This window comes from Triturus cristatus, chromosome 12 (genome assembly GCF_964204655.1).
Source record: "Triturus cristatus chromosome 12, aTriCri1.1, whole genome shotgun sequence".
Classification (NCBI taxonomy): domain Eukaryota; kingdom Metazoa; phylum Chordata; class Amphibia; order Caudata; family Salamandridae; genus Triturus; species Triturus cristatus.
This window is the reverse complement of record NC_140595.1, coordinates 29,898,762-29,919,285: the sequence shown is the minus strand read 5'-3', so window position 1 is coordinate 29,919,285 and position 20,524 is coordinate 29,898,762. Positions and strand designations below refer to the sequence as shown.

The window sequence follows — 20,524 nt, the reverse complement described above, 5'->3', positions numbered from 1 at the left end:
CAGCGGATCATAGCAGTCTTTTTGGGGAGTACCACCTGAATTTACTCTTGAGATGCTCTGGCCCAGTTCTATGCAAGGCTTTGTGTGTGCTTGCAGCCCTGTTTCACGGCAGAAGGTAGCCCCTACCGGAAGTAAGTTTAGAGCTTCATTGGGCTTTAGCACGGCGCATACTTGCCACTTTTGCATTTGAAGTAACAACTTTACTCCGTTTGATTATCATGGTTGTTAACACTCCAATTCACTTGATGGAAATGTTTAGCATGCTATAGGTGATTGGGAATTGGTGAGTGCTTGACTAGACTGCTAGCTCTGAATCTCACAATGCTTTATTGACTAGATGCAGTGTGTGTGCGCTCCGTCTCCGCTACCGTGTGAAGGGTCATGGGTCATTCAGTGTGCAATGCTTTGCATGTCTGTTGAGGACACATGCACCATGGGGACACCTCCTTACCACCAAAGGGAGACCAGTGCTGCTCCTTTTGATGGTAATAATATCACTCCTTGCGTCACGGGGCCTTTCCTTTGTACCGCACATGTAATGCATGCACCATGCATCCCACTGCAATAACCTCCTGTGTGTCTGTTCATGGGGTTGAGACTGTGTACTAAAAGTTCTGATGGATAGTGCTTTGGATTAAGAGCTCATATAACAGGTGAGATGTGATCTGAACTGGTCGCTCCTATTCATTAAGTGCATTTTTACAAGTAAACAAATGGTAATAGTTATATCTGTGAATCATATTTACAACTTAGGCATATATACCATGTTCTTGTGGCTGTAATTGCCCTAAATAAATTGTACCAGGCATCTTTGGGCTAGTGACAGTGACTCCTTCAAGCTTTTTAAATGTTGGAGGTGTGGTCTCATGTTGGTCCAAACCCGTAGTTCATTGTCCTTTAAAGTGACTTGTACATCAGGCCTCTAGGCACGCTACATGGGAATCGACTACTAAACTCTAGTGCAAGACAAGTAGTCCATCATGGAGTTTGTGAGTGGTGAGCAGTTCTCAAACCTCTGTAATAGATGAGCAGGAGGCCAGGCTCCACTACTCCTCAGAAAAGACTGATACATGTAGTACAGCACCTGGATACCCTCTAAGTCTAAGGTGATAGGCAGTGCTATACAAGTAACACTTGATTGATTGAAAAGAGAGCGGTTCTCGTTCAGCGGTGGGGTTCGCCAAGGGCTGGAAAGCTGCAGGTAAGGTTTCTGATCAAGGGATACAGATGTTTAATGGAGCAGAGTAAGGGCCCGATTTAGCTTGAATGTGATCGTTTTGACACTGACGGACCTTTGCTGCATGCAGTGTACAGCCTTTCTCCCTAGTTCGGTCGCAGTTGTGGCCATCTAAATTTGACCTGAGGTTCACCAAGAACATAGACCACTGTGCCACCCATCCAACTCATAGACTTTTTGTGGAATGGCAGAATTCATCTACTCAACTAAATACAAACCCACTTTTCCGTGTCAACACTGTAGGCTGGAGTGGCGCTGGTGGGCTAGGCGCTAAAGAACAAGGAATCCAGGACCCAATCAAAGGCGGGGATATACGTGACAAATGGGATCAGTATAAAGGCGTTGGAGTGTCCCTCGATGACCCCTACGAGAACTACCGCAGGAATAAAAGTTATTCCTTCATTGCCCGGATGAAAGCAAGAGATGAAAGTAAGTGGATAGCGTGCAGATTGTCCTGAACACTTAACTGCAAAAACTGAATGTGTGTGCTCAGGGTTTTCTTTTAAATACAAAAGCTTCTTGCGATTAGGCAGACCTTGCCCAGAAAGTTACCTTTTTTTCTTTACTTTCTTTTGCTTTGGATTCTCCTGTTTCTTCTCAGTTTTTCTAGGCTATTTCCATATTTTTCCATATTGGTCACTTATGTCTAAATTTTTTAACCTGTGTATTTACACATTCTCTCCCTTCTGCCAATGATCCTATTCCTCATTAACTATTCCATATCTGGGTAATTGATAAATGTTTGTCACCAATACCTTTTTAATTCATAACATCTGCCAATATTTCGATTTTAATTTCAGTGCCTCCTTTTAATTTGTTTGCACTACCTCTTGTGAATTATTTCTACACCGTTGAGTTCATTTTTTATTTCCTTTTACATTTGCGTATTCTCATCGGTTCATGCCATAATCTCCTATTGTGTCCAAACCATTAATTTCAAAACCCCTCTTCTATACATGAAAAAAATTCTAGAACCCTTTTTTCTATTAATGAACTTTTTCCTATTTCCTCGTTTTTGGATAGATGAATTGTTGTCTATTATCTGATTTGTTAATTATGTCTATATACTGGGTTTTAGGTCTTTCTCCTTGGAAACCCCCTTCATGTTTTCTGTGGACTGGATATATGGAAGGTTCACAGACTGAAAGTAGCTTGTTGTAGCTGGAATAGAACTGTAGAATATAGTACTGTGCTTCATTAATTGTTATGCCTTAGCCCCTTCTCTGTGTTTTTACTGCACATTGATCCTGTCTCCCTGGCCCTTTTTTCATCTAACATTGTGCTACAGTGTGAGTGACGTGCATCATATACAGGGACCACTGACATAAAAGCGCTTTCATTTGCCTCCTTGTTTCAAATAGTGTTGTTTTTTGAAGAGGGTTCACCAGGCGATCGGCACATTGGCTTAAAATTACTCAACAATGTTGAAAGGCGTGGAGATGCAGTGTCCTCTGTGGAAAGCTTGCCCCTTCTACCACTTCAGGCTTTTTTAGTCAATAGTATTTTTCATGCGGAGGTTTGTTGTACTTTGTTCCATTCTGTGTATGGGTTAGCAATCCCCCAGCATATGGATTACAATTAGCTTAAAAAAGCCTGGGCTCCATTAAATTGCGTTCAGTGTAAAGGGATCAGTTGCCAACGGCTTTCGTATTGCTAAGATGTCCTATTCTTCAGAGGACGGTTGCATTATATGCGCCACACCAAAACCTCTTGGCCAAGTTCATGCACCTTGCTGGCCCAAGTCCTTATCTGACGGATACACAGTGACTTCTATCACAGAGTTTGCTTTTTCTTTTATACTTTAGAAACATTTCCTTTTCACTACTTGGACTGTGGGCTCTGTGTACCATGGACATTGCTGGTGAATGTTAAGCTGCAGTGAAAAAAAGCTATACTTGAAACGCCTGCATGCTGTTTCTGAAAGAACTCCCCAAAGGTCTTTGTTGCTGAAAATTGTTTTGTTCCTTTCAAGCTGTTCGAAGTACCAAGCAGTTAGTTAAAAACATAAAATGTGGTTGCAGTGGCTTCAACATTTTGCTATCTAACAAACTTCCACCTAGTAAACTGAGGGGTTCGGCTTTGGATCTAGGACCTGCAGGATGTGACTGCTGTCTGCTTTCCCACGTTGAGCCCTGTAGTGCCTTCACAGCTTTTGTCATGGCCCAGCTCTGAAGTAGTTACTGATTTACAAAAGTGCCCCAGTGTTACTGCAGATAATGTTTTAAGTAAACGTTAGGTGCCTCCTCGTGATTCCTAAAGCTGCTTTGAGGTACCATGGCCTAATTTAGACAAAGGTGTTGTAAAGGCAAGAGGCCTGTTGCTGTCCTACACCTCTTTCTCCAGACAAACCGATACAAGTCACATGCCACAAGGACCTCATGCGGCAGCAGCTATCTCCTGAATACCATACAGTGCAAACCTACTGCTGCATAGTACGCTGGGAGCAGAATCAAACTGCGAGTCATGAGGTACCATTCAGATATGTCTTGAGGGTCTCTTCAGAGCTTCTTGAGCTCATCTCATGACTATCTGGGCTTTCCAGATGTGGAGATGACCCAGGCAGCAATTTTCAGAAAGTCTGTGGGCACGGTCCTCCTTACCAGGAGTCCGCCCAGCTCCAGCTTCCTGTCAGTCTCAGTTGAAAGATAACAGATGGGTTTTTCGGGGTTGCTGCTGTCAAGCTGGTTTATCCTGTGTGTCTTCTGGTATGTGAGGAGCAGACCCACGTCCAGGGCAATTCCCCAGTGGTATCTGTTGATGCCCGATGTTCTGGTTCAAACTATCCTAGGTCAGCACAAGAAGTCCTAAATAAGGAAGGGTGCAGTTTTTTAAAGGCTATGAAAAGGAAACAAGCTCCTAATATATCACAGAATTCTTTTACAACTCACTCTTTACACATGTGGGTGTACTGGACAAGACAGACAGGACCTCCACGTATGTTTAAAGCATATTTCGATTATAGTTCCCTTAGGGCACTATTAAGTAATAAAATTTACAAAACTTTTCAGGGAGAAAGAGTATTACTGCACCACAAGATCTTTTGTACACTGCCCCCCCCCCCCCCTCATTCTAGACCAATAACAATTTCCCTCTTTCCAAGATAATGTGCTGTCCGGGATTAAACTCAAGTGCACTAAGCATAGTTCTAAATGATCTGCTTTTAAGGGAGTGTTGATTTCTTGTTTGATGCTATAAAGTGTGTGTTTGCAAAAGTCTGGGTCTGAAGCGCAGCTGTTTCATCCTTGGGTGTTCTCTCATAAACTGAGTCTAGAGTCAGTGAATGAAGCTTGCATTATTTCAGACCTACACAGATTCGGCATAGAATGGAACGCTTGGTGTTGATCGTGTAAGGGTGACAACAAATGAGCCAGATTCCAAATGTATTAATGGGCCATGTCTTGATGACCTGTAGCCTAGGCAATGTTGTTCAAAAAAGGTTGGATCCGAGCAGGGATTCATGACCTGATCGCGCAGTGAAATTGCTCTCCTGTTACGTCTGACCCGCCCACCCTCCATAATGACCCGCTAGTCCGGAAGTACCATCCTGGCATGGGCTAGAGAAAAAAACAGCTGAGAGGGCAAAAAAATCATAGCAAGTCCTGCAGATCGTTTCCCGGTACCTAGCTCAGTGAGTGAGAATCAGGCTCCTGTCTTCAAGCCCAAGTTTCAGCAAGAGGTGGGTAGGTGCGTTTAGCCTATTTCAGAAGACCTTTTCCTCGTCTGTTTGAGATGACTAGTAGGAGGGGTACCAAAAGAGGACATAGACAAGAGGAGTTATCTTTGATGTGCACGGTCATAGTGAGTGAGTTCCATAGTTGGGCCCCTACTCCTTTCTAACTGCTGAAGTTTGGCCGCCCATTAGAGCTGTTTGTTGAGGATGTTGTGCCCTTTTCATCCGGGTGATTGTAGGAAAGGCAGAGGGATTTGAAAGTAACCTGAGGTTTTCAGAAAGCTATTGTAGTAAGCAGAGGCGGGCTGGCCTCATGAGGAGTAGCATATTTATAAATAGGGTTCCTGGTTTTGTGTTTTTTTTTTTTTAAACATTTGTTTGTATTTATTCATATTTATTTTTTGGCCATTTTATTGGTATTTATCCATATTTATTTTATTGTTTGAAAATAAAAGGGGCCAACAATGGTATACTTCCACATTTATTTAAATGATAAACATGCACTCCTACTTTGATTGCTGTTGATTTTTAGCAAATTAAGCCAAATATGGCAATACACAGAGAAGTGAGTATTACCATTGTATACAAATATATGTTACCATATGCCTGTATTTAAGGGGATCTCATCCTGTTTTTAAATCCCTGTGGTGTCTATCTGCTCAGCAGTTGTCCTGGAATTAATGAAGGACAAGGAGAGTCACTCTCAAGAAGCACCATTTTCTGTATTGTTCTGCTTTTAAAAATAAGTACAGACAGGAAATAGATGGTTTTCTGTATTTATTTGTAAAAAAAACTGAAAACTGGAAGCCTTATTTATAAACTTTACCATGTGCTTTACTCGTAGAGTAAGGTTTGGTGGTCGAACATCTTTGGAGCAGCTGTCCATGCCTTACAATTCCTCATTAAATAGTTTCTATCAGAGATAGCTAAGCACATCAAGGTATAATCTTCTCCAGTATTTGGGGTGTCTTTCATAGATTCACATGCCTGAATCATTCCCCGTCGTCGGAATGGGAGTCCCACGGTACATAAAAAAGCAATAATTATGCATATACCAAACAAAAAACCCTGGTAACCTGAACCAGGAAGTAAAGTAGCCTAAGCTACAAGGGAAAAAGCTTCCACAGCTATGACTATCACTGTCATTATATACAGTCCAAACTGCAGCCAATCAGGCGACAGCACCCACCAGAATGTTCTCCTCAGAGGCTCAGGCTGTCAGATTTTCTACCGCACGTCGTGTGAAGGGAGTCTCCCTGAGCTCTGCTCAGTTCTTCAAGTTTCTGCTGTTTCTACAACTTTTAGGATGTCAACTACAAAGAAATCACTCTTCAGATCTTGTGAGTCCTGCGGAAAGCTTAGGCTTTCTTCTGAAGACCCTCACAAAAAATGCATCTATTGCCTCTATCCTGATCATGAGGTGAAGGAGTGCAAGATTTGCCGCACCTTCTCTCAGAAGACCTTAAGGGATAGGGAAGGACGCCTTCTTCTGTGGCTACAGAAGCTTAAGGATAAAGATGCTCCTTTATCAGAGATAGAAACTGCCTCTGGATCCTCTATCTCGTCCAGAAAAAGGGTGGCTGAGGAAGAATCTTCTTCTACTGGGGCAAAGGTGTTGAGGAAAGCCCAGTCTGTTAAGGGCTTGGGGCAGTCTTCGTCTTCATCTAAGAAGACATCTCCACCTTCAGGATCCAAGCCCTCTACGCCCCCTAGGAAAGCGGGAAAAACCCAGCCAGCTAAGATTTTTCCTGACAAGAAATCACCTCAGGTGAGATTGCCGTCGTCGACGGCGCCGTCGACGGTAGTGGCGTCGACAGTTATTATCGTCGACGCGATTTCAACGTCGACGATTACATTCTCGTCGCCGAGACCTACAATGATAATGTCATCAGCTTCATCGCCGTCGACGCTGGTTTCGGTGAGTGTAAAACCCATCTCGTCGACGAGGGAAGTGTCATCTCTCGTCTCCGTTCCGTCGACGGTAAGAATCAAGAAGCTGGCTCCGCCGACTACATCATCGACGTCTACTCCGTCGACGAAGATTGTGGCACCGTCGACAGTTGCTTCGCCGACGAAGAATACCTCGCCGACGAAGAATACCTCGTCGACGAAGAAAACCCCGTCGACAAAGATGGACGCGTCGACGCCCTCGTCGACGAAGACGACCTCGTCGACGAAGACGACATCGTCGACGAAGCTTGCCCCGTCGACGGCATCGTCGTCGGCGAAGATTGTCTCATCGTCGACGGATGCCATCTCATCGACGAAAACAGCCTCGTCATCGAAAATGGCTTTAACGTCGGGATTGGTTCCGTCGACACGAGTGTTTCCACCTTCTCTATCTACCTGCATGGATATGCAGGTATGGACTGCGACTCCGTCGTCTGTCGTGTCTGATCAAAAGTCACCAGCATCTGCGCTTCTTCAGCGTAGAGGATCGTCTTTAGAGGCTATATCGCCTCTAAAATTACCGGCGCAACTTTTACAATCGGAGGATAACGACTCCGAAGAAGATGAGAGATTTCGGACTGCAAGGAGTCCATCGGAGCTTCTCATCAAATATCAAGATGAGGATGATGAGGATAAACAATACGAACATCCTAATATGGAACCACAGCCAACACCACCTGCACCAGTGCCGTCTGGTCAAATGCCATTGGAACTACTTGATAATCTGCAGTATATGTTGCAAGATTACTATAGACGTTTTCCTCCTTCGGAAACGGCGGAATCTCTTCCGGCAACACCCAGACCACGAGTACAGTTGTCGTCGCTCCAGTCACCAAGACCACCTTCTCCGTTGCCATCTCGGCAATTGCAGGTTTCAGACGATGAAAGGGAGGAAGGAGAGGTAGATGATCAATCTATCATGTCGGAGTGGGATAATTACCAAGTACAAACTCCTTCTCCAAGTGCTCCAGCTCCGGTGGACTCTTCCCCCGGTGGACATTGGGAATTTCCATTCACTTATGGAAAGAGCGACCAAGAGATTCCTGATTCCCATGGAAACAAAGGAAGATGACTGCTTCCTGTATGACTTCAAGGACCAACCAAGGAAGCAGGTTCGGGCAATCCCAATCATTGACTTTATTTGGAAGGAGGGATTGAGACTGATGGCTACCCCTAATTCTCTTCCAGCAGTGTTACCAAGGCTGGACAAGAAATATTGAGCCCCAAGTAATTCACCAGCATGCCTGATTGGTCAACCTAAGGCAGACTCGGTGATAGCACAAGCGGCTCAGAGACGGGCTAGAAATCCTTCAACGCCCATATCCGCTCCACCTGATAGAGATGGTAGAAGGTTGGACGCAATAGGAAAGAAAGTGTCTACAATGGCAGCCACCACAGTTCGGAATGGGCTTTTACTCAAGATTTTTCCTCATCCGGAAAAAATCAGGAGTGGCGTCCAATTCTCGACCTTTGCGCCCTTAACCAATTTCTAAAGAAAATGTCTTTCCGGATGTTGACGCTCCAAGAAATTCTGCAGTTGCTTTCGATGGGAGATTACATGGCCACCCTCGACCTGCAGGACGCCTATTTTCATGTACCAATCCTACCAAGACACAGAAAATATCTACGGTTCAGAGTGGCTGGCAGGGATTTCCAATTCAGAGTCCTCCCATTTGGACTCCGTTCTGCACCCAGAGTCTTCACAAAGGTCATAGCGCCAGTGACTGCGCATCTCCATCTGCAGGGAGTTCAGATATTCCCGTACCTGGACGACTGCCTTATCAAGGCGAGTTCCGCCAAGGTAGCATCCGAGCATGTTCAGAAATGCCTCTTACTCTTCCAATCCCTGGGTCTATCAACAAATCTGGAGAAATCACATCTAATTCCTTCGCAAAGAAGAACGTTTCTAGGAGCGACGTTGAACACGGTTCTGGCCAAAGCCTTCGTATCAAAAGAAAGGCAAACCAAGATATGCAATCTTGTGCGCTCTCTAAGTTCAAAAGAGTGCGTTTCAGTCTGTGTATACAAATCCTTCCTAGGGATGATTTCGTCTTGCATTCATCTCATTCCCAACTGTCGGTACAGAATGAGACCGTTGCAGGAGGAACTCAATCTGCAATGGCTTCAGATCACAGGGTCATTCAAGGATCTCATTCACATCACCCCACGAATGCGAGAGGCCTTTCAATGGTGGAGTCAGATGGACCACTTGAAAGAGGGTTGCCCATTTCTGGTCGAAATGCCGGATTTCACAGTCACCACAGACTCATCCCTCGAGGGTTGGGGAGCGCACCTTCAAGGAATGACAGTCAACGGCAGGTGGACTCTAGAACAAAGAAAGTGGCATATCAACCTGCTAGAACTGCGAGCCATATTCCTGGCTCTAAAATCCTTCCAGACCATCATCCGAGGAGAATGCATACTTGTGAGAACAGACAACACAACAAGTATGCATTACTTGAACAAACAAGGCGGGACGAGGTCAGCCCTCCTATCCCAGCAAGCACAAGAGATTTGGGATTGGGCGATCCGCCACAAGATCAACCTCAAAGCCATTCACGTCCCGGGAATCACGAATGTTCTGGCGGATTCCCTCAGCAGAACCACAACGTCGAATCACGAATGGGAGTTACACCAACCATTCCTAGACGGGGTATTTCACGAATGGGGGCATCCCGTTCTAGACCTCTTTGCAACCAGCCAGAACCGCAAATGCCCATTCTTCGCAAGTTGGGCTCCCCACAAGGACTCGCTGGGGAATGCCTTTTCGATGAATTGGTCGCAAATATATGCTTACGCCTTTCCACCGATCCCGTTGGTTCCACGAGTTCTGCGCAAGATCAAACAGCCTTGCCGCATGATCTTAATTGCTCCCAGGAGGCCCCGCCAGTACTGGTTTACAGAGCTTCTCCTCCTCTCAGAGGCGGAACCCATACAATTTCAACCAATTCCTCGTCTTCTGACCCTTCAGAACGGTCAAATTTGTCATCCGGACCCAGCATCGCTGAGATTAGCGGCATGGCTCCTCAACAGCTTGAATTTGCACACCTAGATATCCCTCCAGACTGCCTAGAGGTTTTGGCCAATGCTCGAGCACCAGCAACTGTTAAAACCTACAAACTAAAGTGGAAGAGGTTTTGCATGTGGTGTCAATCCGGTAATCTCCATCCGATCCACGCAAAGCCGGAACAACTTCTGCCTTTCTTTCTACGATTGGCGAGGTCTGGTCTTTCCCACTCTACTTTGAAAGTGTTCTTGGCTGCAATTTCAAGATTCCGACAGGATGGTACTAACTTTCTCTATTCCAACAGAGTCATCCAACAATTTTTTAAGGGGCTATTTAGGATGTTTCCGCCTATTCGGCATCCGCCTCCTTCTTGGCACCTTAACATAGTGCTTTCACAACTAATGAGGCATCCTTTCGAGCCCATCCACAAGGCGGATCTTAAGTTCCTTTCTTGGAAGGTTTCTTTATTATTGGCTCTAACTTCTACAAGAAGGGTTAGTGACCTGCAAGCATTCACTATTCATCCACCCTTTCTGCAATTCACATCTGATTCTGTGGTGCTGCGCACTAATCCAAAATTTATGCCAAAGGTCCCGACGGATTTCCATCTTAATGAACCCATAGTTTTGAAAACTTTCTTCCCAAATCCGCAAACAGCTGCAGAAAGGGCCTTGCATTCCCTAGACATCAAGAGATGTCTGAAGTTTTACTTACAACGCACAGCACCACTGCGCAAATCGGACCAGCTCTTGGTAGCTTATGGCAGATCACGTCAAGGCCATTCAGTATCAAAGCCAACCATAGCTCGTTGGTGTGAGAAGTTGGCCTGATGTATGATGTCACTAGTTATAGTGTACACCTTATATCAGTCCAAATACCCTTATGGTGATTGGTTGTAAAGTCAACCTTATAGACCAGCTATCCTAGTGGTAGCATGGACAAGAGCAGTCTTAGGCTAAACTCTGAATGGCATGTGAAGCCAGCTGTGATACCATATATAATCCCTTGAATACCAAATGAAAGGACACCACAACAGATATATATATAAAATAAAGTGTATTTATTCTAAGCAAACCCTCAGCACTCTTTATGAGTTTAGAGGTAAGTACAACACAGTCTTATTAATGCATACAGTAAGTCACACAGGTAAGTAATACAGTTAGGCCCTAGGGGCCACGCAAACCATATACTAAAGAAGTGGTATAAGAACCACTGTCACGGAAATAGAATAGGCCTAGGCCTAGGGAATCGCTGGGGCTACACTACACTAGCGTTAGTTAGGAAGTGGGAGGCCCACGGGATTCGTGTGCAGAGTGGAAACACTCACGCGTAATGCGTAAAAGTCAATAGCAATGTTACAGTTTAGAAATAGATAGATTTAGGACACTTCCGGAGTAGCTAGGAAGTTGAGACTTGAAAACTAGACACTAGGATAGTCACTATCCTGATGAGCACCGGAGTACCCAAGTTACCTAGCCCACAGGCTGCGGGTGCATAGGGGTGAAGATGCGTCGTTTTCGTCGTCGACTCCTATGGATGCCTGAAGAAAGATGCTGACAGGCAGTCAGGAGAGAGTGTCCGGTGGATCCCAAGCCTGGGATCAAGAAGAGAAGAAACCTGCAAGCAGAGGGGACAGAGTCAAGGTCACTAGCCAGTGACCACGTGGAACCAGGAAGGAACCAGGCGATGTCGTGAAGAGTTGCAGGTGAAGGTGAAGCTTGTCGCTGCAGCCAGGAGGACCAGGAAGCGTCGAGGACGACCAGGACCAGGAGGCGAGCTGTCCCACGAAGGCTCTTGCTGTCGGCGGCGTCGAAGTTGGACTAGGACTCACCAAGCCTTGGCAAGCGGAACCCACGAAGAACAAAGGACTTGCTTCTGGTGCAGACCAGGAAGGTCTGGGGTGCTTCTTCTTTGCAGAGAAGCGGGAGCCAGTCTGGAGGAGCCAAACCAGCGCAGAAGATTTCAGGGAGCGTCGTCACAAAGGCCACTAGCCAGCGGGCAAGCAACCGGACAGACGCGGCAAGCAGGAAAATGCTGAAGGGCCCCACGCAGGACTCGTGGAGTGTGGGGGGCTGGTCTTCGGTGCAGATGGTGCTTGGGGTTGGGGCTTCTCAATCCCCGGTGCACAACTTCGAGGGTACCTCAGAAGCTGCGCTGTAAGTTACTAGCCACTTTTCCCAGGTAGCCGGTCCCACGTCGCTCGTCGCCTCCACGGATCTCAGCTCTGCTGCAGATGTGGATGAGGGTCGGAGAAGTCTGGAAATCAAGGCTCTGGTCGGGCTCTGCAATCGGTTCCTCGTCGAACGTTTCACAAAGCAAAGGGTAGTCACTTGATGGTGCCTGTTTGCACAGGGTAGCCACTCCTTGGCTACAAGGGAGATTCTTCAGTCTTCTTCTTTCGTCGAATGTCGAAGGTCCAGAGTTTCTGTTCAGTTTTGCAGGTTCAGGATAATCTAAAGTCTTGAGGCCCAACTCCCACTCTTATACTAATCTGGGGGGCTGGGATACCTGCTAGGTCACGCCTTATGGGTGGGACCTGGGAGGGGGTGGTTACACCCACTTCCCTTTGTCCAGTTTCGCGCCAGAGCTGGGGCTGGAGTGCCCCAGCGCCGGTTTGAACTGGACTATGCAAGGAACACCTTGTGTGCCCCAGGCATGTCTCATTCCTTTCAGCCCACCCTGCCCCAATACACTAAAGGCTGTCTGGGGAGGTGCTAGCACCTCCCCAAGCAGGAAACCTATTGTCCAGGCCTCCCTGGCTGGGATCACTCCCAGCTGCAGGAGGTCAGACTTGTGTCGTGGCAGCAGCATCCATTTTGTGATGCTGAGGCTTTGGTCAGAGGCTAACAGTTGAAGTATGATTTTAACATGTCTTTCCCTCTAGAAGGGGGGAATAATATTCTCCTGTCCAGAAATGGCATGGGGGTATTATTCCCGAGTGTTAGACACCTTACACGACATGTTTTGATAAAGCCAAACCATAGTTACCATAACCGTCTAAGATTATAAGGTACTTTAAGAGTATATGGTAGGCTATATCATAGAACAGCTATAAGGACTTGGTTCCGAAAGCTGCAGACAGGCTCAGCTCATGCTAGAGCACCATCTCACATGTTACCAAGCACTCTGCCTCCAGGATTGTCAAGGCCTGCCATAGGAGTGACTGATAGGTACACATGTGTCTATATGTAAGTTAGGTATAGGAATACTACACCTAAGCAAGGGGTGATTACACGACCTTGCCCCAGCTGAGTGATCAGCCAGTTGTGTCAAAATGGAAGGCCAGGCCAGGGGTGGCACAATACATGCTGCAGCCCCTGGTAGGCCTAGGGTACACCTATGCCCTGGGTACCTAGGGTACACTGTACAGGGCCCAATAAGGTGATCCTATCCAAATGGGTTATGCACCTAAAGTACATAGTAGTAATTTAGAGAGAGAACAGCAGGGCTGTGGGTCTGATTAGCAGGCCCACAGCCACATCTAAGTCGAAAACCAGTAAAGCAAAAGCAAAAAGTGGGGGTGAACATAGAAAGCAGACCCTACTCTCCTACACAACCCCCCCCCCAAACTTAGGGACATTAAACTAACCTTGACCAGTTGAGTCTTCATGTTCTAAGTGGAAATATCTGGAGAGTCCATCTGCATTGGCATGGTCAGTCCCAGGTCTATGTTCCACTGTGAAGTCCATCCCCTGTAGGGAAATGGACCACCTAAGAAGTTTGGGATTTTCACCCTTCATCTGATTTAGCCACAAGAGGGGCTTATGGTCTGTCTGAATCTTGAAGTGAGTGCCAAACAAGTATGGCCTCAGCTTCTTCAGGGCCCAAACCACAGCAAAGGCCTCCCTCTCAATAGCTGACCAACGTTTCTCTCTAGGGGTCAGCCTTCTACTTATAAAAGCAATTGGCTGGTCTTGACCATCTACATTCAGTTGTGAAAGAACAGCTCCCACACCTAACTCAGAAGCATCTGTCTGGACAATGAACTCTTTGGAGTAGTCTGGACTTTTCAGAATAGGTGCACTGCACATGGCCTGCTTCAGGTCATCAAATGCTTTTTGACAGCTTGCTGTCCACTGAACTTTCTTTGGCATCTTCTTGGAGGTCAAGTCATTAAGTGGTGTCACTATGGACCCATAGTTCTTAACAAACTTTCTGTAGTACCCAGACAGGCCCAAGAAAGCTCTGACCTGAGTCTGGGTAGTTGGAGGAGCCCAGTCCTTTATGGTCTGGATCTTGCTCTCCAGTGGTTGAACCTGACCCCCACCAACTAGGTGGCCCAGGTATACAACCTTGCTCTGCCCTATCTGGCACTTAGTGGCCTTGATAGTGAGGCCTGCCTTTTGCAGGGCCTCTAAAACATTCCTCAGGTGGACCAGGTGATCCTCCCAGGTGGAGCTAAAGACAGCAATATCATCAAGATAAGCTGCACAATAATCATCCAACCCAGTAAGGACTTGATTCACCAGCCTTTGGAAAGTGGCAGGTGCATTCTTCAAACCAAAGGGCATTACCACAAATTGATAATGTCCTCCTGGGGTCGAGAAAGCAGTTTTGGCCTTTGCACTCTCAGCTAGTCTGATTTGCCAGTAGCCTGCTGTTAGGTCAAATGTGCTCAAAAACTTAGCAGCTGCCAGTCTGTCAATGAGCTCATCTGCCCTAGGTATTGGGTGGGCATCTGTCCTAGTGACAGCATTGAGACCTCTGTAATCCACGCAAAACCTCATCTCTCTCTTACCATCTTGGGTGTGAGGTTTTGGCACAAGGACTACAGGACTAGCCCAAGGGCTCTCTGAAGGTTCAATGACTCCCAGCTCCAACATCTTTTGTACCTCAACTTTTATGCAGTCCCTGACATGGTCAGGTTGCCTGTAGATTTTACTCTTCACAGGCAGACTGTCACCAGTGTCCACCTCATGGGTGCACCAGTTTGTCTGACTTGGGGTCAGAGAGAACATATGTCTGTAGGCCTGCAGAACTTGTCTGCAGTCCTGTTGCTGATGGACAGTGAGGCTGTCAGAAAAGACCACACCATCAACTGAGCCATCATCAGGGTTCTGAGTCAACAGGTCTGGGAGAGGGTCACTCTCTTCCTCCTGCCCCTCATCTGTAGCCATGAGTAGCCCCATGTCTGCCCTGTCAACATATGCCTTCAATCTGTTGACATGAAGCACCCTGTGGGGGCTTCTGGGAGTCCCAAGGTCCACCAAGTAGGTGACTTCTCCCTTTTTCTCAACAATAGTGTGGGGTCCAGACCATTTGTCTTGGAGTGCTGCTGGGGCCACTGGCTCCAACACCCACACTTTCTGCCCTGGCTGGTAAACAGTCAGTACAGCCTTTTGGTCATGCCAAGCTTTTTGGAGTTCTTGGCTTGCCTCAAGGTTTTTAGAAGCCTTCTTCATATACTCTGCCATCCTGGAGCGGAGACCAAGTACATAATCCACTATGTCTAGTTTGGGTTGTCTGAGAGGTCTCTCCCATCCTTCCTTCACCAAACACAGGGGTCCTCTTACAGGATGTCCAAACAAAAGCTCAAAAGGGCTGTAGCCAACCCCCTTTTGTGGGACCTCTCTGTAAGCAAACAGAAGGCAGGGTAAAAGGATGTCCCATCTTCGCCTAAGCTTGTCTGGTAATCCTTTTATCATTCCCTTTAGGGTCTTGTTGAATCTCTCAACAAGCCCATTGCACTGTGGGTGATAGGGTGTGGTGAACTTATAGTTAACACCACACTCCTTACACATTGCAGTCAAGTATCCTGACATAAAGTTGGCACCTCTGTCAGAAATGACCTCCTTTGGAAAGCCCACTCTGGAGAATACTCCAAGCAGGGCCCTTGCCACAACAGGAGCTGTTGTGGTCCTCAGGGGAATTGCTTCTGGGTACCTGGTGGCATGGTCCACTATCACCAGTATGAATCTGTGCCCAGATGCTGTTTGTGGGTCCATTGGTCCTACAATATCTATGCCCACTCTTTCAAAGGGGACCCCCACCACAGGTAGTGGTATGAGGGGGGCCTTTGTGGTGCCACCTGATTTGCCACTGGCTTGGCAGGTGACACAGGAGCGACAAAACTCCTTAGTATCTTCTGACATATGGGGCCAGTGAAAGTGAGGGACAAGCCTGTCCCAAGTCTTGTTCTGGCCTAAATGTCCTGCAAGGGGAATATCATGGGCCAAGGTTAGAAGGAAGCCTCTGAACTTCAGTGGTATGACCAACCTCCTGGATGCACCAGGCTTGGGGTCTCTAGCCTCTGAGTACAGTAGCCCTTCATCCCAATACACTCTATGGGTACCTTGAGCATTCCCTGCAGCCTCAGCAGCAGCCAGCTGTCTGAGGGGTTCAAGAGAGGGGCAGTCTAATTGAGCCTGCCTCAGATCTGCCCTGGAAGGTCCCCCTGTCCCAAGAAACTCAACCTGATCAGGTTCAAGTTCTTCTAGGACAGTTCCTTCAGGGCTCTCAGAATCATCCTCCTGGGAGGGTTGATCCACCACCTGAGGCAGGGGGGAAGGCACAGCCTTAACCCTACTGCTCTTTCTCTTGGATTGTGACTGGTCCATAATTTCAGGATCCAGCACTTGCTCAGTGTTGCACTTTTTGGCCTGTGACCTGGTCACAGCAAGGACATGTGCATCTATCCCCAGCATTTCTGCATGGGTCCTATACTCCACTTCAGACCAAACTGAAGTTTCAAGATCATTGCCCAGTAAACACTCTACAGGAAGGTCTGAACTAACAACAACTTTCTTGAGGCCAGTTACCCCTCCCCAGGAGAAGTTAACAATAGCCACACTATGGGAGGTAGTGGCATTGCTAGCGTTGGTCACTAGGTAATTCTCACCTAGTATGATCTGTCCAGGGTCCACAAAAGCAGGTGTCACCATTGTGACACTAGCCCCAGTGTCCCTGTAGGCCTGAGCCATTCTTTGGTTGATAAAAGGTGTCTGTCTGTACTTGCCCAGGTTACTGGGGCCTACAGTAGAGGACAAAGCTAAGTCCCCATCACAGATCAGGACAGCCTGAGTAGGTACTCTGACTAGGCCAGAATCCTCCTCAGTTCCCAGGGTTAACCCTACTACACCCTTTTGCTGGGAACCACCACTTACAGCTGAACTAGGGGGTACAGTTGCCTTAGGGGCAATGGTGGCTGGGGGCTTATCCTTTTTGGTGCACTCACTAAACCAATGTGAGGTAGACTTACAATAGTTGCACCATGGTTTCTTTTGGCCTTCTTTCTTCTTATCCTTTTTGGAACCACCCTCCCCCTGAGCCTTTTGGGGGCCTGGTGAAGACTTCTGGTCTTTTTGTTTCTGATCATTACCCTTCTGGTCTGCCTTTTTCTGATCACCGCCCTGGTTCTGGTTTTTCTGCTTAACTCTAGTCCTGACCCATCTATCTGCCTTCTTTCCCAATTCTTGGGGAGAAGTCAGATCAGAATCAATCAGGTGTTGATGCAATAGCTGGTTTTGACAGTTGTTAAGTATTTGTTCTCTCATGATCAAATTATACAATCCTGTATAGTCCTTAACCTTACTTCCCAATAGCCAGCCTTCCAGAGCCTTAGTGGCACAATCTACAAAGTCAGTCCAGTCCTGAGTCTGTGTCTTCTGGGTATCCCTGAACAACAACCTGTATTGTTCAGTGGTTAGGCCAAACCCATCAATCAGAGCACTCTTCAGGACAGTGTAATTATCTGCATCCTCATCACTAACTGTGAGGAGCTTGTCTCTTCCTTTCTCAGAGAAGGAGAGCCACAAGATAGCTGCCCACTGACTTTGGGGTACCTGCTGTACTTTGCAAGCTCTCTCCAAAGCAGTTATCCATTTGTGGATGTCATCCCCACACTTGTAGGGAGGGACAATCTTGCTCAGGTTTCTATTATCATAGTGCCTGTCTCTATCTCTAGGAATGTTGCTGCCACCAGTGGGTTCTAACCCACTTAACTTTTGTTCTCTAGCCAGAGCAAGCTTCTCTTTGGCAAGGGCAAGTTCTTCCCTTTGAATCCTCAGATTAGCCTCCCTCATTCTGGCTGCATGCTCCTTTCTCTCAGGTGAAGTCATTCCCCTGTGAGAGGAAGCATTAGAGATGTTAGAGACATGGGAGTGGATGGATTCCCCTGAAGGGGATCTGTCCTTCCTGTTTCTCTGTGAATGTCTACTTGTGGGTCTGTATGGGGGGACCCCATGCAAACTCCCATGTAAACTTAAGTTAGCCTGGCTAAGTCTCCTTACTTGGCTCTGGCTATCTACCTCCCCATCTGAAGCCCCATCTGACTCCTCTGTGGTGGGTAGACCCTCCTCTGTGCCTAGGGCACCTTCCTGAAATGCCCTCTGAGCATCATACTCCTCTAGGAGTTGTCTTAACTGAAGGAGGGTAGGGTTTGCACCCTGTTTTATTCCTCTGGAGGTACACAATTGTCTCATCTCCTGGAATGTTAAGGTATCATACCTAGAGGGGGTCTTCTGCAGACCTGCCCCTCCTGAGAGAGCATCTACTTGATCTCCTCCCAGAGGCATGATCTAGTGAGGGTGTGGTGTGTGCACCTACCTACACTAGTTGTATCTACTAAACCTTTCTAGTAGTTGTAGTCAGGGTGTGTTATTCCCTTCAACCTACAACTACAAAGTCCAGTATGACTTAAGTATAATAATCTATGTTATATGTACCTAGACAATATCTGTGTGATCTTTCAATTTAGTATCTCAAGATTACAATGGTATTACAACAGCAAGCTCAGATCCCAACCGCTGCTCACCAATGTGAGAAGTTGGCCTGATGTATGATGTCACTAGTTATAGTGTACACCTTATATCAGTCCAAATACCCTTATGGTGATTGGTTGTAAAGTCAACCTTATAGACCAGCTATCCTAGTGGTAGCATGGACAAGAGCAGTCTTAGGCTAAACTCTGAATGGCATGTGAAGCCAGCTGTGATACCATATATAATCCCTTGAATACCAAATGAAAGGACACCACAACAGATATATATATAAAATAAAGTGTATTTATTCTAAGCAAACCCTCAGCACTCTTTATGAGTTTAGAGGTAAGTACAACACAGTCTTATTAATGCATACAGTAAGTCACACAGGTAAGTAATACAGTTAGGCCCTAGGGGCCACGCAAACCATATACTAAAGAAGTGGTATAAGAACCACTGTCACGGAAATAGAATAGGCCTAGGCCTAGGGAATCGCTGGGGCTACACTACACTAGCGTTAGTTAGGAAGTGGGAGGCCCACGGGATTCGTGTGCAGAGTGGAAACACTCACGCGTAATGCGTAAAAGTCAATAGCAATGTTACAGTTTAGAAATAGATAGATTTAGGACACTTCCGGAGTAGCTAGGAAGTTGAGACTTGAAAACTAGACACTAGGATAGTCACTATCCTGATGAGCACCGGAGTACCCAAGTTACCTAGCCCACAGGCTGCGGGTGCATAGGGGTGAAGATGCGTCGTTTTCGTCGTCGACTCCTATGGATGCCTGAAGAAAGATGCTGACAGGCAGTCAGGAGAGAGTGTCCGGTGGATCCCAAGCCTGGGATCAAGAAGAGAAGAAACCTGCAAGCAGAGGGGACAGAGTCAAGGTCACTAGCCAGTGACCACGTGGAACCAGGAAGGAACCAGGCGATGTCGTGAAGAGTTGCAGGTGAAGGTGAAGCTTGTCGCTGCAGCCAGGAGGACCAGGAAGCGTCGAGGACGACCAGGACCAGGAGGCGAGCTGTCCCACGAAGGCTCTTGCTGTCGGCGGCGTCGAAGTTGGACTAGGACTCACCAAGCCTTGGCAAGCGGAACCCACGAAGAACAAGGGACTTGCTTCTGGTGCAGACCAGGAAGGTCTGGGGTGCTTCTTCTTTGCAGAGAAGCGGGAGCCAGTCTGGAGGAGCCAAACCAGCGCAGAAGATTTCAGGGAGCGTCGTCACAAAGGCCACTAGCCAGCGGGCAAGCAACCGGACAGACGCGGCAAGCAGGAAAATGCTGAAGGGCCCCACGCAGGACTCGTGGAGTGTGGGGGGCTGGTCTTCGGTGCAGATGGTGCTTGGGGTTGGGGCTTCTCAATCCCCGGTGCACAACTTCGAGGGTACCTCAGAAGCTGCGCTGTAAGTTACTAGCCACTTTTCCCAGGTAGCCGGTCCCACGTCGCTCGTCGCCTCCACGGATCTCAGCTCTGCTGCAGATGTGGATGAGGGTCGGAGAAGTCTGGAAATCAAGGCTCTGGTCGGGCTCTGCAATCGGTTCCTCGTCGAACGTTTCACAAAGCAAAGGGTAGTCACTTGATGGTGCCTGTTTGCACAGGGTAGCCACTCCTTGGCTACAAGGGAGATTCTTCAGTCTTCTTCTTTCGTCGAATGTCGAAGGTCCAGAGTTTCTGTTCAGTTTTGCAGGTTCAGGATAATCTAAAGTCTTGAGGCCCAACTCCCACTCTTATACTAATCTGGGGGGCTGGGATACCTGCTAGGTCACGCCTTATGGGTGGGACCTGGGAGGGGGTGGTTACACCCACTTCCCTTTGTCCAGTTTCGCGCCAGAGCTGGGGCTGGAGTGCCCCAGCGCCGGTTTGAACTGGACTATGCAAGGAACACCTTGTGTGCCCCAGGCATGTCTCATTCCTTTCAGCCCACCCTGCCCCAATACACTAAAGGCTGTCTGGGGAGGTGCTA

The 20,524-nt window shown here is 47.3% G+C and overlaps 1 protein-coding gene across 7 annotated transcripts in view; it reads left to right on the top strand.

Annotated features, from left to right (window-relative positions):
* CHERP (calcium homeostasis endoplasmic reticulum protein) overlaps window positions 1-20,524 on the top strand; it is a 196,202-nt gene that overhangs the window by 158,682 nt on the left and 16,996 nt on the right. For all 7 annotated transcript variants that reach the window (XM_085638368.1, XM_085638367.1, XM_085638366.1 and 4 more), the window contains one exon: window positions 1,481-1,666. In XM_085638368.1, the coding sequence (XP_085494494.1) occupies window positions 1,481-1,666 (186 nt within the window). The remainder of the gene's footprint in view (window positions 1-1,480; window positions 1,667-20,524) is intronic.